Source organism: Triticum aestivum, chromosome 2D (assembly GCF_018294505.1).
Source record: "Triticum aestivum cultivar Chinese Spring chromosome 2D, IWGSC CS RefSeq v2.1, whole genome shotgun sequence".
In the NCBI taxonomy this organism is placed as follows: domain Eukaryota; kingdom Viridiplantae; phylum Streptophyta; class Magnoliopsida; order Poales; family Poaceae; genus Triticum; species Triticum aestivum.
The window spans coordinates 157,829,580-157,853,135 of NC_057799.1; the positions used below are offsets into that span (position 1 = coordinate 157,829,580).

At 45.1% G+C, this 23,556-nt stretch overlaps 1 protein-coding gene across 1 annotated transcript; it reads right to left on the bottom strand.

The window, feature by feature from the left end:
* Positions 1-16,787: 16,787 nt before the first annotated feature.
* LOC123052324 (disease resistance protein Pik-2) lies at positions 16,788-22,454 on the bottom strand. Its single transcript, XM_044475463.1, has 3 exons — positions 21,209-22,454; positions 20,425-21,084; positions 16,788-19,022 (listed from the first exon to the last, which is right to left on the bottom strand). The coding sequence occupies exons 1-3, from the start codon at positions 22,325-22,327 to the stop codon at positions 17,148-17,150; spliced, it is 3,654 nt and encodes a 1,217-aa protein (XP_044331398.1). The 5' UTR covers positions 22,328-22,454; the 3' UTR covers positions 16,788-17,147.
* Positions 22,455-23,556: the final 1,102 nt, after the last annotated feature.

Sequence of the window (23,556 nt, forward strand, 5' to 3'; positions counted from 1 at the left end):
TATCTGCAACGGCATGTGCCACAGCGCGATACTCAGCCTCGGCCGACGAACGTGAGACTGTAACCTGTCTTTTTGAAGACCAAGAAATCAAATTGTTACCAAGAAAAACACAAAAACCGGAAGTGGACCTTCGAGTGTCAGGACAACCAGCCCAGTCTGCATCAGAGTATGCGGTAAGCGAGTTTGGAGAAGAATTATTGAGGTGGAGACCATGATTGAGAGTTCCTTTTAAATACCGAAGAATGCGTTTAACATGATTATAGTGAGGAACCCGGGGATCATGCATATAGAGACATGCTTGTTGAACAGCAAAAGAGATTTCAGGACGAGTAATGGTGAGATATTGGAGAGCACCTGTTAGGCTACGATAGAGAGTAGGATCGGAAAAGGGTTCACCGATAGCCGAAAGTTTAAAACTAGTATCGACAGGAGTGCGAGATGATTGACAGTCAAGCATACCAGCACGATTAAGAAGATCAAGAATATACTGGCGTTGGGAAAGAAAAAGGCTGGTGGAATCTCGAACAACAGCAATGCCTAAGAAATGATGAAGGAGTCCTAGGTCAGTCATAGAAAATTCAGATCTAAGAAGAGAGACAATATGATCTAAGAACTTTTGAGAGGAGGTGGTAAGAATGATATCATCTACATAGAGAAGTAAATAGGCAGTGTCAGAAGTTTGATGATACACAAAAAGAGAGGTGTCGGAGAGAGATGGAGTGAAGCCTATTGTTTGAATGAAGGAGGAGAAGCGTTGAAACCAAGCTCGTGGGGCCTGTTTAAGACCGTAGAGAGATTTCTGAAGAAGACATACATGAGTTGGAAAGGATGGATTTTCAAAACCCAGAGGTTGCTGGCAGTAGACAGTTTCTTGAAGGGAACCATGGAGGAAAGCATTTTTAACATCAAGTTGGTGAATGGGCCATGAAGAGGAGACAACAACACTAAGAACGGTGTGAATGGTGCTAGGTTTAACAACAGGAGAGAAGGTTTCTTCGTAATCAATTCCTTGTTGCTGAGAAAAGCCACGACAAACCCACCTGGCTTTATATCGTGAGAGGCTCCCATCAGAGTGGAACTTTTGGCGAAAAATCCATTTGCCAGAAACAATATTGGTATTGGGAGGACGAGGAACAAGTTGCCAGGTGTTGTTTTGAAGTAAAGCATTATATTCTTCTTGCATGGCAGCGGCCCAATTGGGATCAAGTAGAGCAGTTTTGTAATTCTTTGGAAGAGAAGTGAGAGATACGGAGGTATGAAGGTTTAGGCGGTCTTGGGGTTGATGAAATCCTGATTTGGCCCTAGTACGCATGTGATGATCATTAATCGGGGCTGCTGTAGGAATAGCACGAGGGGGTAAGGTGGGTACTGGTGAGTCCGGCGCAGCGGAAGAGTCGGACGAAGGAGTAGGGCTGGGTGGTGGAGTGGGAGCAGGGCTGGGTGGTGGAGTGGGAGCAGGGCTGGGTGTTGGGGAGGGAGCAGGGGTCAGGGGTGTTGGGGACGTCTCGGGTGGGGTGAGTGTATGGTTGGGATTGGCTATGGTGGGTGTTAATGGTGGTGGTGATAAGTTGTGTTCGGCAGGTAGGGGAGTATATAGTTGGAAAGGACGGGGAGAGGGGGTGTTTGCAGAGCTAGGGGTGTTGGATGGTGTAGTAGTGCGTTGTGAGAAAGGAAAAATGTGCTCAGCAAACGTGACATGACGAGAGACATGAACGTGTCCGGTGTGAAGATCGAGACAGCGATAGCCTTTGTGCTCGTCAGAGAAGCCGAGAAAAGCACATGGGATAGAGCGTGGTGACAATTTATTTGCAGAAGTGGCGTAGGCATTGGGAAAACAGAGACAGCCGAAAACACGAACCGCGGAGTAGTCGGGGTGGGAAAGAAAGAGGGAATAATAGGGAGTAGTGTTGGGTTTAGTTTTAGAAGGTCGAATATTTAGAAGGAAGGTGGCCATGTGTAGGGCTTCAGCCCAAAACTTGGGAGGCATAGATGATTGAATGAGGAGAGTGCGAACTATATCATTGAGGGTGCGAAGAGAGCGTTCTGCTTTACCATTTTGAGGGGAGGTGTAGGGACATGAGAACCTAAGCAGGATGCCATGTTGTAAGAAGAAAGTACGATTTTTAATGTTATCAAACTCGCGACCATTGTCACATTGGATAAAGCGAATTGGGAGGAAGAAGTGAACAGACACATAGCGTTGAAAATTAAGGAAAAGAGAATGGACCTCGGATTTGTTGCGTAGAGGAAAAGTCCAGACAAAGTGGGTGAAATCATCTAGGATAACAAGGTAGTATTTAAAACCCGAAACACTTGCAAAGGGAGAGGTCCATAAATCACAATGTATTAATTCAAAGGGATAAGTGCTACAAGAACTAGAGGAACTAAAGGGAAGACGCACATGTTTGCCTAATTGACAAGACTCGCAAAACACAGAATTATGAGTCCCTATTACATGGTATGGTAAATTCACTAAGCATAGAAGCTAAGACGGCGGGGTTGGGATGGCCCAGGCGACGATGCCAGAGATCGACGGAGGCCAGCATGGATGTTGGAGGGGTGGCGGCAGGAACTCCATTAAGAGAATAAAGATCACCGGAGCTATTGAAGCGAGCGATCTCGGCCTTAGTCAGGTAATCTTTCACAGATAAACCAAAAGGGTCAAATTCAGCCGAAACTAGATTGTCGCAAGTAAATTGGCGAACAGAGATAAGATTTTGAATGAGGGGGGGGGGGTGCAACTAGAACATCGCGAAGTAAAAGAGGTTTGGTGCAAGAGGGAAGTTGAGCCTGACCAACACAATATATAGGAATAGATGATCCATCTCCAAGGATAATGGAAGGGAAAGGAGATTTAGTGCAAGAAGATAACCAATTACTAGATGCAGACATATGACTAGAGGCCCCTGAATCAAAGATCCAATCCGTACCTGAGTTTCCTTGTGCAGCAAAGTTATTCATGGCCTGGAGAAAGGCAGCTTGATCCCAGCTCGGCGTCGCAGGTGAGGGTGGCGTCGGAAGCAGTGCCGGCGGATACGATGGTGAAGGCAGTAGGGCCGGCTGGGGAGTGTAGTAGGCATTGGCCGGCTGTGGTGGGGGTGGCGTCGGGAGCAGGGCCGGCTGAGGTGTGTAGTAGGCGCCGCCGTCGGTGGTGTAATGACCATAAGGAGCATACGTCGGGGCGGCGTGATAGGCAGTGGCCGGCTGTCGGGGGTTGAGAACCCCGGGAGCACCAGTAGGCGGCCGAAGGCCGGGTTGCCAGGCACCTGAGTATGCCGGCGGAGCACCGAGGGTGGACGGAGCGGACCAGGGCATGGGCCATGCTTGAACAAGCCCCGTCCAAGGATCATGAGGAGGCCGCCATGCAACCGCAGATGGAGCACTGGTGGGTGGTGCAGGACTCGGTGCTGGTGATGTCGTAGGCGGAACCGAACGAGTCGACGGCGGCCTGTAGATAGGGTTTTTGCCGCGGTAGTTCGGACTAGGACGCCAGCCTGGGGGCGGTTGAACAGATGACGATGCGGATGGCCCGGCGGCAGGAGCCGGCATGGAAGGCGGCGCTGGTGTAGACGACAGAGGAGGACAAGCCGCAGCATGAAAGACCTTGGGGCGAGAGTCCTTGCGAGTTTGTGTTTCCTCCGCGAGTTGTAGCAAGGAACGAACTTCAGCGAAGGTAGGAGGGGGCCGTATCATCGGTATGAACGAGGCTTGCTTGTCAAAGTCTTCGCTGAGGCCGACAACGACGATATTGATTAGCTGTGAGTCGCTAACTGTATCGCCGAGTTCGCGGAGCTCATCACCAATGGTCTTAACGCGCTGGCAGAACAGGTTCACCAGGGCGTCTCCTTGCACCATATTGCGAAGCTCGGTGTGGAGAGCGTTTTTCCGAGCGTCGGTGTTGCTTTGGAAGAGCTGACGGAGGGAGTGCCTGATGTTGGCAGCGGTGGCGCCGTCGTGATCGAGCATGTTGAAGATCTCGGTGGTGATGCGGGTGTAGAACCACTGGACGATCGCGAGATCGTCTTTCAACCATTGCGGATCGTCGGGGCGGGGAAGACAGTTGGCGGCGACATGCGAGCGCAGGTTGCAGCGGCCGAGGTGGAGATCGAAGAGATGTCTCTAATGGTAGTAGTTGTGGGCGGCGAGATCAAGAACTATGGGGATGTAGGGGCTGACGTCGGAGATTGTGTCAGCAAGAGATATTGGTGCGGCGAGGATGGGTGCAGGGTAGTTTTGTGGAGCTATGGTGAGGGCCGAGAGAGAAGCGGCCGCGGCGTTGGAAGCCTTGGCGATGAGTGCGGCCCGGCGCTCGAAGTAGCCGGGCGGCGGCGGCGGCGGTGGCGTTGGTGGAGCCATACCCTAAACCCTGGGACCGGTCTCTGATACCATGAAACCTGAATAAAACTGTTGCTTATTGATTGTTTGGTGCGGCATATAAGAGTATATAAGAGGGTACAAACCGACTTGGGTAGGGGTACAAAACTGATTTGGACTAGAAGTCGTAGACTACTCTAACACTGTTTCACCTCGCACGGCCACGCAAACGCCTATTCACCTCCACCCATTTCCCCTACTGCCTTATCTGCTCGCCACCGAATTCGAAGGAGAGGTGGCCGGCGTTGGGCATGCGGGGACAAAGGCGAACGCCGTCCAGCAGTCAGAGCGATGCGCGGGTGGCGCGCGAGTGCAGTGGTGAGGCTGCGGAAGGGCGGCGACCGACAACACCAGGCTGCGGCCCTGCGGAGGGGGGGGCGTCCGGCGGGTACCAGGCTGCAGCCCTTGCGGGTGGGAGAGTGCGTCCAATGCGTGCCGGTGTAGAAGCCTCGATGTCATCCTTTTCTAATGGGCTCGCTAGATGGAGGTCCGGTCACGGGAGCGACGCGGATTGCGCACGGGCGCGGAGGCGATGGCCATGGCTTCTCTGTTTTGATTCGTTGCCGCGTCGTGGATGAGGCCATCAAAGAACCATTAAGGGAGGCGAAGGGCGAAGAGGAGCCTGCAACACATGTGCTGGTAGTGGTGGAGGAAGCCCCAACATCGGTGGCCATCTGCTTTGTTTTTATCGTCGCGTCGGCGGATGAGGGTGTCGAGGTGCAACTTCGGGAGGCAGAGGTCGACGAGGAGCCGCTGATGCAGGTGTTCTACTAGCAGAGGAGGCCTTCGCGCAACTCGTCTAGCCGCCGTAGCCCCACCAATGCGTCTGCTCGCTGCCGCCACTGTCCCTCGACAAATCTAGCAACCTACATCGGCGCGAGGTATGGGTCGTCATTTTTCCTCCTCGTGTATTGATACATTATAATTTTTGGGTTCACTTTCATGCACATTAGAGACGGGCGACCTGAATTTAGTGATGGAGCAGCCTTTTTTATAAATCTCGGGGTAGTTGTAGGGCCGTGATGTGGTTGCCACACGCGAGCTGCAGTAGTAGGGGGCGTGGTCTTGGAGTTTGCTGGAAGGCTCGAATTCATCTTGCAGATTGTTCTTTGAATAGGACCAATAGCAAAGAGTGGGGAGTGAACAACTAGCATGATAAGGCATTATCTATAGAAGTAACAACAATTAGTCTATAAGGGTCATTATTGACATGAATGGCAAAATAAATTGCTTTGCATGATGATGAATTTTTTAACATCGAAACTTCTACCACTCTTTTCACCATGGCAAATGGAAAGGCAGCACATGATGGCAACTCTAGTTTCCTTGTTATTCATTTTCAGAGTTCATTTTTCCATGTCACCATGTTCTACTTTTGCTTCCCTTTTAGTGTCGATTTTCTTCTGCTGGTCCACGCTAGCTTTTGTTAGTAAATAGTTGGCATGGTAGAACTGCTATGAATTTGTTATGAATTTTGATATATCATGGCAATTTCTTTACTAAATAGTTACCATGATAGCTTCTGTTTAGTAAATAGTTGCCATGGAAAAGTGCTATTCGTTCTTTTACAGATTTTTTGCCATGTCAATCCACTATGTTGTCTAAATTTGCCATGTATTAGAGATCTCTAATTAAATATCTCTAAAATTGCCATGACGAATGATCTTTAGATCATACCATTTTTTCTACATTTCTCATGAATTAGACATCGTTTAATTTCACATACCATGGCAAACCATTATGAATTAGAGATCATTTGCCATGGTAAATTATCATCAATTGATGAATTGTCATCAATTGATATGGCAGATTTACAATCTTTAATACCGACCATCTTTCTTTTTTGTAAATACTCCCTCCGTTCCTAAATGTAAGTCATTTTAGACATTTCAAATGGAGTACAAGATACGGATGTATGTAGACATATTTTAGAGTGTAGATTCACTCATTTTGCTCCGTATGTAGTCACTTGTTGGAATATCTAAAAAGACTTATATTTGGGAACGGAGGGAGTAGTTGCCATGGCAAATTTTGATATGAATATGTTATGAATTTTCATAGACCGTGGCCTTATTCATTTCCAAAGATCATTTTGCCATGTCGCCATGTTTTACTTCTGCTTCCATTTTAGTGTCAATTTTTTGCTGTTGGTCCATGATAGCTTTTGTTAGTAAATAGTTGCCATGGCAGAACTACTATGAATTTTAATATACCATGGCAATTTATTTAGTAAATAGTTGCCATGAAGCTTTTGTTTAGTAAATAGTTGTCATGGCAAATAGCTGTTCATTCTTCTACAAATCGTTTTTGCCATGTCAATCCACTATGTTGTGTAAATTTGCCATCTGTTAGAGATCTTTAATTACATATATCTAAAATTGCCATGACAAATTATCTTTAATTCATACCATTTTTTCTACATTTCTCATGCAATAGGCATTGTTTAATTTCATATACCATGGCAAATCATGATGAATTAGAGATCATTTGCCATGGTATATCAATTGACATGAAAAATTTACAGTCATTAATACATATCATCTTTATTTTTAGTAAGTAGTTGCCATGGCAAATTTTGATATGAATATGCTATGAATTTTCGTACATCATGGCAAATTGTGTATTCATTTACAGAGATTGTTTTGCCATGTCACCATGTTCTACTTTGCTTCCTTTTAGTGCTGATTTTTGTTGCTGGTCCATGATAGCTTTTGTTAGTAAATAGTTGCCATGGCAAAACTGCTATGAATTTTGATATACCATGGCAATTTCTTTAGTAAATAGTTGCCATGATAGCTTTGTTTTAGTAAATAGTTGCCATGGCTAATTGCTATCATTATTTTACATATCATTTTTTTTCATGCCAATCCACTATGTTGTCTTAATTTGCCGTGTATTAGAGATTTTTAGTTACATATATGTAAAATTTCCGTGACAAATGATCTTTAATTCATACCATTTTTTCTACATTTCTCGTGAATTAGACATCGTTTAATTTCATATATACCATGGCAAATCATTATGAATTAGAGATCATTTGCCATGGAAAATTGTCATCATTTGACATGGAAAATTTACAATCTTTAATACCTATCATCTTTCTTTTTAGTAAATAGTTGCCATGGAAAAATCGAATATGAATATGCTATGAATTTTCATATACCATGGGAAATTGTTATTCATTTTCAAGGATCGTTTTGCCATGCCAATGCACCATGCGCTCTAAATTTTCTCAGGGTTTTTTTGTATGGCAATTTGCATGTGTGTGAGTTGCCCACTCATTTTTGTCATTTGATGTAGAACAATCAATTTTTCTTTTACGAACTTTACCATGTGAAGGTCACGGTTACTTTCTGATCTTCCATCGATGATTCATATCATTTGGCCAGTCTCCAAATTTTTTCTATGGCTAATTTCGTTGTTCATTAAATCTGATGTTTAAATCCATTTATACATTAACGGCAATTTTTTTGTAACATACATCGGCAAATACTTTTATTCAAAATGGCATGGCAACTCTTTTTATTTGTATGTCAATTGCAAACAATTCTTTGCTCTTGCAACATGGCAAAACAAATTACTTTTTATGAGATCATGGCAATTTAAGTACATCGAGCATGGCATTTGTAGTTTATGTATAATGGCAAATTATTTTTCTTTTGCAACAATGGCAAAACATTACTTTTCTAATGGGAACATGGCAACTGAAGTTCACGAAGCATGGAAAATATAGTTTATGTGGCATGTCAAATTCAATTCTTTTTGTAACAATGGCAACAAATTACTTTTCTTGCCAGGACAATGGCAACTTAATTGCATGGAGCATGGCAAAATGTAGTTTATGGGCCGCAACATTTTTTTAATATATGAATACATTCCTGGCAATTTTCTTACACAAAGCATGACAATTATAACTAAAACACCATGGCAAATATTAATATGCATATGTCATGGCAAATTTTTGTTCATACTTTGAGATATTTTACATAAACAGCAAATTTATCATAAAACATGGTAAATTTAATTAAAATACGATGGCAAGTTTTCAATGTCAACCTGCCATGGCAAATTTGTGTTCATATGTTTGTGCTTTGTTCATTCTAATTTTCCATGTTTTTTTTGGCCATGCTATTTTCCGAACATAAACTTTTGCCATGTCAATTATGGGAAATTGCCATGTGAGCATTATCAGAGATGTTGTGACAATAGTTTTGCCACCTTTTTTTAGAAATCAAATTGCTCTAAAAGTTGTCATTGTAAAAAAAAACATCATAGCAAATCGTAAAGTAGTTTGATCAACTCGAATGGCAATTTTTTAGGAAATTTTCAATTGTATATAAAAATCATGGTATTTTTTTTAGTAAAATGGGTCTAATATAGTCACGTGGCTAAAAACATAAATTTTATGTTATTTTATTTTTATGTCTCACCGATGGCAATTTTCCCTTGTATACGTCATGGGAAATTTGGTTTCTTTTTTGTTTAGCTATTTACAAAATGAAGTCTAAACACAAGTTTTTAACCCTTGTCTAAAAAAACTGGGCTTTTTTTGGCCCAACTAGAGGTTCGATCAGGGGAGGGGTGTTAGAGTGGTTAGCGTGGGGGCCTGCGAGCGAAGGAATAGTTCGTTCTACTCCCTCCCGAGATCGAACGTTTTCGTTCAGCACGGAGATCATTCCTTGGGGAACGATTAGTTCATTTTGGAACCTGCCTTGATCGAACGCCACGTAGATATCGGGGTTCTAGATTGATACATGTTCAAAATAATATTACTATTTTCATACATATTACTAAAAATATATTGAATTTCATAAAAGAATGTATTCCTCTTATTTGTTTGGATTGGGGTAGGAAAGGCTGGTCTAGATAGACTAAGGGGTTTCTCCAAATGTGGATGGAAATGGTGGCTCTTTTACTAAAAATGTCATGATTTACCTCTCGGAGGAAGTCTAGCAAAGTCTACATAAGTGTTCTCGGCTTGCATACTTTTTGAAGGTCTTGAGCCTCCAAATTTGGAGGCTGGGTGCGCTGATATGAAGCAAGCTCCAAACCAAATTTGGAGCCTAGGTCTTTCCTGTTGGTTATACCTAGCAATGACGATATTTTTAAGTCGTCACCTTGTTGAAGGCGTTCCTCGGATATGCTCAGACTGGTTTTTTAGGGTGAAAATCTAGATTCTGGTCATGGGTGGCTGGATCTGGTGACGTCGGCACTTGAGCGTCGATCCCTTCCTGAAGGCGCGAAAAACTTCATCAAGCGTGTGATGTCATGAGATGGTTGATGCGGATATGGTCATTGTTGTAGTTTGTCGACAGCAGAGCCAATCGCTTAGGATTTCTCTTTTTTCTTCACATAAGCATAGTTTTGGTCTTATATGACTTTGCTATTTGCTGGCGTGTTCTTATGTACGTGCGCTGGTGTTGGCTGTGTGCATCCTAGCTATGCAGAAGCCGTGTGTGCTCACTGAAAAAAATTGCTATTGAAAATTGTTTGTTTTCTGTCTTTTTTTATTAGCACATAGTACTATGCAGTATCTTTGTACAATTTTTGGTAGTATTTTTTCTACAATCACAAAATGTGGCACATTCACGCTTCAATTTTTATTGTTTTGAGATACATGCATCTTGTCAACGGGGAACCGGAAGCGGCTACTTGGGGAAAATCCACGTTCGGCCAAACGACGAATTTTTGGGGACATATCACATACGTGACACTTCCACCTTCTTTGCTTACTATAGCGGTACGTAGACCGTCGTTCCAAGGCATATATACACTTCAGGTCATGCGCAGTCAGTCAGAATTGCTAACAATGTTTTCCACCTAGAATCACATGCATATTGCTTCTGCTTGTCAAGTCCTCTTTCCGCTTTGCACTACAAGAGTTGCATTCTTCATTTCCGCGCCATTCCTAGCCTCGCCTCACCTCACCAACCGCACGAGCACGAGCACATGATTTCATGGCAGATGTCTGATTTAGTCGTCGAATCCTGACGGAGGCAAGCATGGGGGAGCCTAGGGAGCAGTGGTGGAGGACATCGATGCAGCTCAACACGGACCAATGCTTTCTCTGTTTCCTCTCGTGCACCAATAGTTTAGATACATACATGCATGTTCCTCCTTGTGTTTAGTGTAACATGTTTCCCTACTCCACTCTACGGTTAATGCTGGCTAGGCCTGAGAGTCAACTCGTAGCAAGCTAGGCACACAAATGACCATCAAATTAACGGAGTGGTTGACCACAGAGTTGCATACAGAGCAAGTGTGGAGTTCACAAGGTTAGTAAGGGCTCCAACCCAATCAGTGATAGAAACCATCTCAGTTTTCCATGAACCGTATCTGTGGTACTAGAAACCATTGATCGGCCTAATCATGGGTTTTCGGCTCGGTTTTCCTTATAAACCGGCCATTTTGTGAGGTTTTCGATCCGGTTTCCTTTATAAACTGGATCAACTCTCTTCTTCTATAATGCAATGCCAGAGCTCCTGGCCCTCTGACGAGATTCCGTCAAAAAAAAAAGGGCTGGCCACCACTCTCAGGCCATGTCGCAACATTCCAACACAAATCCATACCTAGTTATCCATTGCAGCGTGCTGCTGGTGGCTGTCTGCGCATGCTAAGCCTGATGGGCAAGTGCGAGCTAACTGGTGGTGGTGAGTGAGAGCCATGGCATGGTTGTCCATGCAATGATACAGATCAAGGCCGGCCGGGCATGGCCTCTGGCCATGGCACTTGATCAGAGTGCCGTGCTGCATAATGGACAAAGATAGGGCCAAATGACCAGCTGAAGGGCATGGACTGCAGCTTGTTGTATGCATGCATATAGCCTCTCGGGAGCTGGAAAGAGACGCAGTTTACCAGTTTCGAGTGTAATCGAGTCAAACGAACGAGTCGACGACTGGAAGATGGGATCCGAAATCTCAATTGACCAACTTGGGTACACCAAACTCATGTAGAGTTGAGTCTTGTACTCCTGTAGATGGAGGTTACAGACTTATACTGAACGAGTTCGATGAATGTGTCTTATATGCCCTTCGCCTTGTTCTTCCTTTAGACGACACGGAATATTCTGAAGGGGAGAAGACGTCTAGTAAGAGTGGAGTAACCTATTCATTCGAAGTATACACGCACACGCACGCACAACATAGATGGACCACAGTTTTTTTTGTTTGTAAAAACACAAGTTACAACATTGACGGGCCAGCATAGATTAGGATCACACCGTACGTACGTACTACCACCCTCGCCCAAACGCCGGACGGTCAAAGACAGCATGAATCGGCCGGATTATAGGCCCAGAAGCTGTCCTGCATGCACGCATGCAGGCAGGCAGGCTCGATTAGCTAGCCTGTGGAGAAGAAAAGTCTCCTCAAAGTTGTAACATCTACTGTAATTAGGTCCACTCGTCTACTACCTCACTTTAGCTTCAGAAACTTAAGCAGCAGCCGCGTCCGATCATCGGCTACGGCACCTACTCATCAGACCACGACGCCGCCATCACAAGAACTCGTTGCATTCAGAGGCTACCTAGTACCTACCTGCATAGGCACTGCGTGCACACAGGCTTGATTTCATTCTTTACCATGCAGCTGTCCATCCTTTCTACTAGCAGCTATAGCTACGTACTCCAGTTTCTACCAGTGTTTTGCAGAGACTTTGCAGTGCCTAAGCTTGGCATGCCTCGCCTTGATGAGCGCTTTGAGGAACAGAATCATGGTGTTTGAGCTTACTCGACGTGGCCGGAGAGGAGAGGCGCCGCTCTCGAGGAGACGCTAATCATGCTACGCCACGGGCCTACTTACCTTGTACTGTACGTACGTACACTACACGTAGCTGGTTAGTTGTTGATAATGTGCGATCGTACGTGTAAAGGCTGGTCCTAAAGCGGGATCTTTTCTTCCCCGCCTGCGTTTTTAAGCAGCAGCAGCAGAGGTGCAGAGTGTTTTTATCGCTTTTGAGGTCCATTCTGCGCGGGCCCGTCCATGGATACCGGTCACATGGATCGTGGATGCTGCATCGCAGCGAGCAATCCTGCCGCCTGGAGCTGGACGATGGAGCGCTGGAAAGTTGTGGGTGCGGCTGCTTGGGCTTGGCCGGCGCCCATGGGGCTCGGTCGACCGTTCGATGGCCGCAGGTTCGTCTGGAATGTTTGCCTCGAGAGATATGATGAAGCGGTTGAACGAACGACTGAGAGAAGGAACCTGGGTCTCAGTAGCTCCTGTGGCGACATTGCACGCTTCGGCTTGGTTCTTCAGGGTGTTTTATCTCGGCCCCGCCGCGTTCAGCTTGTGTCGGCCAAACTAGTGTTTTGGCCAATCGATCAAGTGCATTTGCCTCACGAGGTGACCTTGGCGACACCTTATCTTATTCTAGGATTCTGGTGGATTTTGGCCCAGTGGAATGCCTGATGAAGTTGCAGCCTGTCTCGTAAGCATTTCGTGCTGGCCCCGACTTGTTTCCGGTTTCAGATGTTTAGCCGAAAAAAGAACGACATGTTCAGATGAGGTGCATCAAAAGCCATACCATTCCGTTTCAAAAGGAAGCATGATAGAGTTCCGGCCAGTTAAAAAAAAACTACTTCCTCCATTCCATAATGTAAGACGTATTTATGTTATGTCGACGCTGTACCAACGGGTATTGCGTTGGAATTCTTCTCAAACAACCATCATTTTGGGAACAATTTCCTCGGAGCTAGTAGAGGGTGTTGAAAATCAGTTAGGCATAACTGCCTACACCCACCAGGACAATCTCAGTTCATCAGTTCCATGCTCCGGATCAAGGGTTCAGACTCGAATAGGGGGCTGCCAACGAGGAAGAACTCTACGGGCGTGCGTCGTGCCCACTCCATGTTCCACGCATGCAAGCGTGGCATGGTTGATTCTTGGATAAAAAATAATTCAGAAAACCCTTGTGGTGAGATGCTAAGAGACGTTAGAAACGAAGAGTATACAAAGGTGTGTGAACGTTGATGGAGGTGCAGCTCTCCCTGCTGTGCTGCATGCCATCTTGTATACCGAGGCAAAGCCGTGATCCGCACTTGGCCTGGCTACGGCGTCCGTGTTGTCTCACCATTTGGCACTGCCGCCTCCTCTCTCGATACCATGCCTCCAATTAAACCTTGTTGAAAGGTTGATGATGGTCAACCTTTCACACGAATCAGACACATTCTGTTGGAAGTCGACTGTCTTCACAGTCAAATCCATGCATACAGACCTCATCAATGATGGGCAACATTTTCACTACAAATTTATATGAAAAATGAAAGTCCCATTGAAAATAAAATTCTTCATGTGGTACTCGGATCGCAAGGTCATCCTAACAAAAGATAATCTGATAAAAAGAGATTGGCAAGGATGCACCAAGTGTTGCTTTTGTGGCGATGAGGAGTTGATTGAGCATCTATTCCTTCAATGCCCACTTGCCAAGCTACTATGGCAAACGATCCATATAGCTTTCAATCTACCTCCACCGACGAGTAGTACAAATATGTTTGGAAACTGGTTAGTGGGGATGCACCCTAAGTTGAAGTCTCGGATTCGTGTGGGAATTTGTGCTTTACTTTGGGCCGTTTGGAACACTCATAATGATTGTATTTTTAACAGAACGAAAGTTTCAAATTTTTTGCAGGTTATCTTCAAGGCCAGCAGCTGGATCCATACGTGGTCATTACTACATAAGGAGGAGGATCGGGCGCCTACGGTCTTTGGGTGCAACCGATGAGAAATGGTCCCTCAGGATTTGTTTAGCCGATTTGGCTGGCGGCCTACTAGGAGGATTTGTGATGCATGAGACCCATTTTCCTACGATATTCTATTTTTTTTAATTTGCCCTTAGGGCAGTCATGTGCGACAAATTATTGGTTGAACTTTGTTATGGTCGGATGATGAACTTTGATATGATAAATAAAAGGTTGTGCTCGATGCAGAGGTCGAGGGATGTCCCCTCTTTTTAAAAAAAAAAAATTGCACATGCATAATCTCTCACCATTTTTCTACTTCATTGTTGATGTTGAAACTAGTTAGTTCGCGTACTCATGTGTTACTTACCTTGCTACTTAGTGGCTTACTGCCATGTTGACCCTACACTATATATACTCGTACTGTGTACAAGCAGTGACAGCTCTGTATTCCGCAAATAAAAAAATAGATTTTTTTTTACTGGTATTCATCCCAGCCTCTATCAAAATTTTAACCACTGTCTGCACCGGTCATGGCTCCTCAGGCAGTTAAAGTGGGTTATAATTGGACTGGTTGAAGACTTGAAGTAAAGCTTAGGAGGACCTGTGGTTGGGAATGCTTCTCTTGCTATTCACTGTTGGATCTCTTGGTGTGCTGTAAACTTGTAATGAAACGAAGCAAAAAGGTGGCCGGTAACCATTAAAGGAAGGTTTAGGATTCGAATGAGCTTAAATAAATTACACCCTCCGTTCCCAAATATAAAACGTTTGACAGTTTATGATTTAAAGTGCCAAAACGTCTTATATTTCGGCACCCTTTATCAAGTGGATAGGAGTAGCGACGGATGTTGCTAAGTTTATGGCTTCAGACAACCTGATGTACTTCTTTGTAAGGTCTTTGTGAATTATTAATAAAATGGCGCATGCATCGCCTAGATGCAGAGGCCGGAGATAATCCTCCTTTTCGAAAAAAAAACTATTAGAAGAGCCTTTTCTGATGGCCCTGTGAGTTTGAGCTCGGAGAAACTGTCAACTTCATTCTTGTTTCCAAGGAAATCGTTACGTACCTCTGTTGAACATAAATAGCAATGGTGATACTTTTACCTGTGGTACAGTATTGTCACATATTTTTATTAATCTCAGGTGTGGCATTTGGAAAACTGTTGTCCTACTAAAGAGTACGAGGACAAGATCTTACTTTGGTGGCTAGGCAAGGCATATAACAAACTGATGACTGAACATAACTTGCTGAATCCGAAACATGGTGAAGAACAGAAGAAGTTGGCCAAGCTGCTGACTATAGATTTTGCTTCCACATGAAACAGACCCAATAAATTAGGCAGTCTTGCCAGAGCATTGTGATAGTACATAAAGGTTTGAATATGTGAGAAAGATTAGCCTTACCCGGTAATCACATTAGAGATATATTGCGGAAGAAAAGCATATGAAAATACAACCAAATTTGCTAATGGAAACAGTTTGTATTTCCAAGTGAAATTACAGTTTTCCTTTCAGGAAGATAAATATACCTTCTTGTCCTGGAAACTATCTTCTGTAAAAAAGTGGAACCTGATTGGATCTTGTTTCCCAAGAACTAACAAAGAAATCAGAAGTTATCCCTCAAAATGTCAAAGATGGTTCGGAAGAACCTTGCAAAGATTGGTCAAACTGGATCAGACTACCAACAGCAAAACACTCCTCCAACCAGATAGTAGCACTATGAAGGATAAGGATGTATCACTCCAGTATTGGCACACATCAAAGATCAATCCATCTACTCCCAAAGTTGTACTAAAGTTGAGACATATTTTGGGACGGAGGGAGTATTTCATAAAGAAAACCAAACATGTCGACGAGCTGTAATGAAGGGAACACTATGAAATGATGTAATCCATCTAGTTGATACAACTTACCACTATAAGTACATTAGATGCCTGCCAAAATTTGGCACCACGGCAGGAAAGAATCATACATTCACAAAGAAAATGGGAATTCAGTTGTTGGTTTCTATGATGCCTACATGGATCAGAGGTTTAGAACATCGCCTATGACCTAATTAAAAATAAATAAGCAAAGCAATCGACGCAATCAAACCAGGAACAGCTCTCTACCAACTCTCCAGAGAATGAGACCGAACTAAACTCCCTCTTCTGATGGCAATCACAAAACCTACAAAAAAAAAATTGAAACCTCGCAGAACAAACCACATAATCAAACCAAGATGAACATTCATGGCTCATACCCCTCACCGGCACCCATGGCCGCAGGAGCCCTGTCATGGTCCTCACCACCGCCAGCCATCATCAAGCCGAGTAAGTTGCACAATCACTGGATGCTTCATTGAGAAGTTCTTCAAAGCTACAACTATCCATGGTGTTACTACAGTTGCTTTCCATTTTCGAAAAGTTGCCTTGCTATTCAACCATGGTTAATCTGGGAGGACAAAAGGGAATTTAAGCAAGAGTATACTCATTATTTACACTCTTGACTGTAGGATTGGACTATTCTTGTTTTCAAGATCATCATCTTAAGTAGACTTCAAACACTAGCCTGATTTGGATCGGTGAAACCTATTTTTCTAAGTGATCTGTCTTGTGATGAGCTGTACCTTTTCAAGACATTGGCATTTGGGAGTGTAGACCCCCAGAACATCCACGGCTAGTACAATTAGCAGATGACTTTGCCAAGGTGTTACAGAATGTGCCAGGTACACTTGTTGCAACAAATACACTCGCGGACATGTTGAGAATGAACCTTAATGTTCAGTTTTGGTTTTGGCGTTGGATATTGGACAAGGGGCTAAGATACATTAAAAGAAACCTCTCCGCATGTGGTGTGCACTCAAGCATGCCTATAGACCAAGACCATCCAGTCGACATAACGGACTATGCTTTGATCCACTTAGCATGATAGCTTGTACAACTAATGTCTCAATCAAGAAGGAATTGCCAAGTCTAACTAATTAAGACACCCGCTAATCTTAGGATAACTAATTGCCAAGTGACTAATGTGACCGCTGTGGAAGTATAAGGCCCCAGGTTTGATGTTTGAAAGCAGAGCAACTAAGATGCAGTGCTACAAGATTAAACCAGCAACAAGATTAATGACCCCCTTGACCTCCCAAACTATCAGGACGAAGAGGCTCTCGTAGTTTCTCAAACTTCACAACAGGTTTCTTTTGCTTTGGGTGGTTCTCAAGCACAGCGATGAGATCAGCCTTGAGTTCTTCATCACTGGAACCCTTGAGCAAGACTTCCTTGAGTTCAGGTAAATGCTTCAGGCCTAACAACGATGAGCCACTAGAGCAGTCGACCTTCAGCTGCTCAAGTTTCTTCATTGTTTTTTCTCCAAAACTAACTTCTAAGCTGGAGCTGCAAGCAATCTCGAAGATCTTCATTTTCTTGAAAGAGTCTTCCTCTAGGTCATTAGTAATGACAGACACGTCAAGCTGATTATCTTGAAGGTGATCGACACGAAGACGTAGAATACATAATCCTGGTAGCTCGCTTAGGAACTTGATGACACCCCTAGTTGGTTTCCTTCTTCCTTCTGGCGTCGCACCTTCTGAGTGCGGGGAGACATTATCTTCCATCAACTTGGCTATTTCCAAATCCATCTTTGCAAGCATAGTGAGCTGCCCACTCCAGTTTGGCAACTGGTCTCCAAGCCCATGCATTTTAAGGCTCCTCAAGCCCTCCAAAGGCAGCGGTATACCATTCAAACAACCTTGATTGTTGTCCTCGAGCCGCACCGACAGTGATTCCAGATGGACAAGAACTGAGATTGCGCGGAAAAACTCATTACTGTTATTCTTGTTAATGCCAGACACTCCGAGTTTGTGCAAATGGGTGAGCTTCTTGAGATCTTCTAGGAAGGCCTTTGTCCCTGAAGCACTGACATTGACAACACCAAGTGTGTGCAATGCCGTCAGTTTCCCAATCCCTGGAGGCATCACAACACCAACCAGGTGATGACCACCACAGCAATTGGACAGCTGGGGCACTAAATGATGTGGTGTTGGTGCTTCATTTGCTGGAGCAGTGGTTCCCGCACGGATGTACTGCAGCTTCTCTAACTTGGTGATGTTCACCGGCAGGGTGACTATGGAGGTGTGTCTAACATCAAGAGTCTGAAGCTGCCTCAGACCTCCTATTGAACTCGGCAGATGGCAGATTTCATGGCATCCTCGCAGTGAGAGGAACTTGAGGCGACACATCAACTTCACAATCTTCTTGAGGTCGCTATACTCTAATTCTGATGCACCCTCTAGATCAAGCACCCGAAGAAGCCTCATACTTTCAGAAACGAAGAATGATTTCCAGTTTCCAAACACCGTGAGTGACCGGAGGCGTGAAAAGTCAATGCTCTCGTACACAATTCTATCTCTGACCCAGCTCTCTAATATCACAAGGTGACGCCCTGTGCGTTGGGTGGTTAAGGCACAACTGCCCCTAAGTTCAAACACAAGGTTCTCTTCCATTTGGCGCGAGACAATATACTCACGAAAGAAGCCATTGACTTGGCAGAAGACCATCCTTGTGCCACCCAAACCCAACGCAGATGCCTGCTGGATTATGCTCAGATTAATGAGGTCACAGAATTGTTTCTCCCCAGTCATCTCTGCAGATTCTTCATGGCTGTCCCTGGAGTAACCCTCAGCAATCCACCGCCTTACTAGTCGCCTCCGCCGAATGAGCTGGTTTCGAGGGAAAATTGGTAGATACAAGATACATGGCTTGAGAGAATCTGGGCATTTGCGGAAGTATGAATTCATCCAACCAAACAGACCCTTTAGACTGTCAAACTCTCCGTTGTTCTCGAGCTCTAGCATAAACTTGTTTTTGGTAGAAAGTGTATGTTTCCATCGATCTGTATTTTTGGCGAATGAGCTGGCTATCTCCACTATAACTTTCGGAAGTCCACCACATAGTGACGTAAGTTCTTGTAGCTCTGCGACTTCACTCTTCTTGGATACCTGTTATTCAAACAAATTTATATTCACATCAGTCAGAGTGCCAAAGTAAAATACACTGAACTTTCATATTGATTGCTAGATATAATGCATTGTATATCTTAGTTTTGAATGCTATGATGCCATGAAGTAAAAAAGACAAAGGAGAGTAAGTTCACTATTTAGGTAGCACAAGCATCCTACTGTAACCAAACTAGAAAAAAGAAATACATCAACTTATCTACAAGAAAGTTTGGAGACACTGAGGATATCAGGTGTGACCCCATGTATTACATGGGCTTCCCTGAAACAAACACATGGTGGCAGATCTGAGGAGCGGTGAGAAAATCATAGAAAAATGGGGATCATAGGAATGGAAGATATCGAGCATTTCACCAAATATAGTATCCAAAATCAATTGTTTACTGGAACAGTAACAACATTTACTACATCATTAATATGCTAAATGTTACCCCACGTGTTGCTGCGGGAATCAGTTACATTATATTTCAATGAGATTTTGTAGTATGGAACATTAATATTTGTATTAACAATATACAAATGAAAACTGAAAATACATATTATCTATTGTATTTTATTATAGTATAGTTGAAAAATATTTTATTAAATATTAATAGTATAATATAATGGAAAACTTTTTCCATGCTTGTTGAGGTGGGCCTTTGATGAGGTGGGTGGGATGTGTGCATGTTGAAAGAAATATGTACAAAGAGTTCAAATTAGTCTAATTAAAAGAAATTACAGGGTTTGTGACCAGATAGAAAAAGAAAGTGTTGTACACTTTTTCCTAGAAAATCAATGACATATGGGAAAATAAAATAGAGAATGGTACTGTGAATCTTGGCACACACTACTTTCAAGAACTATGCAGGATTTATATATTATGATTGTTTCACAAGTGCAGATATAAATTACATATGAATTATATGGCATGTTATATGTATCTGGAACGTCAACATGATCCAGTGTTCTTAAAAAAAAATACATTTTTTCGATTGTGCTATGCCCCCTTAGCTTGGGACCGCAACAACATCCACATCACGTGGATAGCACATTCCAGTGAATTCAGGGATTCATTAAAATCACAAGAGAGCTTTAAGGTTTCTAATATGTCAGATACCTAACATGACAGAAATTTAGTATTCAAAGTAGATTTATAGTTTACCATTTTGTACTTTTAAAAGGAGTGCATTCCACATTAGTACAATACAAATACTATGACACAAATCAACAACTATGAAAAATGAAAACAATGTAGCACAAGTAGTGTACTCAACAAAATAATAGCACTGCGTAATAAAATACGAGGAGAGGAGTCGAGTAACTTCATACAAACATACATACAAGGAACTGGACAGAAGTAAGTAAAATGAATAGAATTAAGTTTATTTTATGAAAAATGCACCTTCTTGAAGAGTTCAAAGGCTGTGTCAGCTTCCAAACCTTTGACATTAAACACGAGCTCTCCCTTAACTCCACGGCAATGAGAGGCCATTTCTTGTTCAATTGTAACGGCAATGATAACATTCTGACGATTAGACCCTGATACCAAGTTAGCTTTTATGAGATCCCATTCTTCTGTGGACTGCAGTCCATCAATAACAACCAGGCATCTATGCTTTTTCAGAATCTCACGACACTCGACAATGGGATTTCGGCTTCCCATCGTACACAAGTCCTCAGTCTCACCGGCTTGAAGATATTCAGAACCAAGACTGGAAAGTAAGATTCGAGAGAAGTTCCATAAATTGAAAGGATGTGATACATCCACCCAACCATACTTCTGGAATAGGGTGCCTATACAAATTCTGTCGCAGAACATGTTCTTGACGAGAGCTGATTTTCCAACGCCAGCTATTCCCCACACGGACATAACTTGGTAGCTCTTGTACCGTGCATTAATTACCTTTAGAGCAAGATCCTTCATTTCCGACTCGCGTCCAACAAGAGGATGCCTGTTCATCCACTTCTTGGCTGCTTCCTCCTTACAGTTGCCGACTGATACATTCTTGCTGGCAGGTGCATTATTGATTTCCCTGCCTTGATCCACATCATATCGAGACCCCTAAACATAAGTAGTAACATATGTTAGTTAATAAGAAATTGAGTACTGTACTTCACTAAATGTGTAATTAGTCTATTCACCAGTAGAAACAAAAACTGATGAGGTTCTGGCTAGGCTTAATTACCTTTGTAAAGAAGGCGTAAACAGAGTGCTCTGCTGATAGCTGGTTGAGATGCAGCACTTGGTATGGATGTCCAACGGACAAGCTTGCTACCTCGAATTGGTGGGTAGGCAAGATGATGCAGCTGCCATTCTTCATGTTTGGAAAGAACCTCCTGATAGCATCCCAGTCTGCCATGGAGGACACGTCCTCCAGCACAACGAGGTACCTATTGTTCATGACAAGCTGCTCGAAATCCTTGAGGGGTTCTCCTCCTCCCGCGGCCTCCATCTTCATCAGGACTCGTACACCACCTACGGAGGTCGCGTGCTCCTCGCCAGGAGAGGAGGAAGCTGCATAGAACTGAGCCGTCAAAGACCTGACGAACTGGTGGGGATCAAAGGGATGCATCAGCTTCACCCAGGCACGACAGACGAAGTTTTGGCAGGTCCCTTTATCAACGTAGGCGTTCCAGGCGATGGATGCCATCCCAAGATCTTCCCCGCCTCCGGTGCCGGTGCCCCAGATGGAGATGACTCCGAGGTCATGGTCTTTCTTGGGGAGCAGCTGGGTGAGTTCCCCTTTTTGGGTGATTCTAAATGCCGCCTCGAAGAGCCTGTTGAACGCCATCGCGCCACCGACAGCATCGCAGGAGGAAACCGGGTCGTGCTCGTCGGCGGCGGCGGCGGGCTTGGAGCCGGAGTCGTTGATGAGGCTGTAGCGCGTGTTCCTGCTGCTCACGTCCTCCACCCTGGCCTTGAGCCGGTCCAGCTCGTCGACCGCCTCGTCGAGCGGCAGCGGCGCGAGATCCAGGCAGGGCGCGAGGAGCCAGCTCACGGGGTTGAGAAGGCGGAGCCACCAGCTGTTGTTCTTGTCGAGGTGGACGACGAACTCGATGCAGTCCTCCACGTCGTAGGCCAGGTCGCGGATCTGCCGCACCCAGGTCCGCACCACCGGATTCTCCAGGCGGTCGCTGTCGGCGTTGTTGAGGAAGGCCTGCATCATCTGGAACTCGCCGGTGATGAACACCAGATTGCGCTGCGCGCTCTGCCGCAGCTTGGACTCCTCCTCGATCGCCGCCTGGGCCTTGGTCAGCGCCCCATCCACCACCGACTTGGCCATGCCCACCACAAGGTCCGCCATGGCTCCGCCGCCTACCTACCAAGCTTACAGTCTATGTTCAAGACCACATACTACTTCACTCCTCGCGCTGCTTTCAATTAGATCATCTACAGCTGGCAAATCCGCCCCTATACGCGCGTCCGTGGACATCCCCGCCGGCCCCTCATATATTACACTACTCATCCACATATCTCAAAATTGTGATCCTCAAATTCATGTAATCAGTGCGCGCCAATTATACAATACAAATTATCTTAATTCAATAATTCGCAACAAAGCAAAGCAAATTATAATTTAACAAACCGGACATGCCAAAATGAATTCAATGTCCGAGCGTGATGGATGGCTTGAGATCGGATATTGTGCCAACTTCAAATGCGGGGGTGGCCTCCAATTCATACTCCACTTCGGTTGGATCTTCATTGTCATTGATCATGTTCGAGAAGAACGCCTACTACATGATTATGGTTTGCAAACATTCATCATGTGCGAAAATGAATTAGTGGTCTATGCAAAAATCTGATCGGATAGGAGCAAAGAAAACGTGTCGACTCTTGTTCGGTCATTCCGTCGAACATGTCGAGGGCAGCCCGGGCGCTGCCGGTGTCCGTGCTCATCTGTGCCCGGAAAGCTGCGGTGAGTCACATACGTCGACCGCCGACATCTGCGTGGGTGGAAAGCTCTCCGGAATGGCCCAGCCGGCCGTTGAATCCTCCTCTGTCCCAACGGGGTCGGACGGCGTAATCCGCGTCGGCGCTCGGATGGAAGAGGTGCGGGGTTCTGGGCGCAGCGGAGGAGAGAACTGCTCCACCATGTTCGAACCTCCCTGCGCCACCGCCGCTGCCTCCCTCTCTCGCTGCCGGCGTAGCCGCAACTTCCGGGCGACGTTCCCCGCCTTGCAAGTCGGAGCCGACAAAGGGACGCCGACGGACGAGGCGGACTGCGTCTCCATCGCGGCGGTCTGGGACGGGCTGGACGACATCTGTAGCGATGGACCGGGACTGGTGGTGAGGATTGAGAGCAAGGGTGGAGGACGACGAGGGTTCAGGCACGGGAAAGGTTGGACGGGCGGCGGATGGAGGAGGAAGGGTTTGGTGGATTTGGTGCAATTTGCGGTGGGGTCTGGCTGTTGGGTCCGACGTGGCGGTCGTGCCCTGGCGCCCTCATATCCACCCCATATTTGGGCTGGATATGAGAGGTGCCGGTCAGCCCGGGCGTTTGAGGCCCGTTTAAGGAGCTCGTCTGTTGGG

Bases quoted from the DNA above. Each gene is read 5' to 3' on its own strand.
- LOC123052324 (XM_044475463.1), bottom strand. From the start codon at position 22,327: ATGGCGGACCTTGTGGTGGGCATGGCCAAGTCGGTGGTGGATGGGGCG. The intron at 21,085-21,208 runs GTAATTAAGCCT...ACTTATGTTTAG, and splicing joins TTTACGCCTTCTTTACAAAG to GGGTCTCGATATGATGTGGA. The intron at 19,023-20,424 runs GTGCATTTTTCA...TTTGAATAACAG, and splicing joins CCTTTGAACTCTTCAAGAAG to GTATCCAAGAAGAGTGAAGT.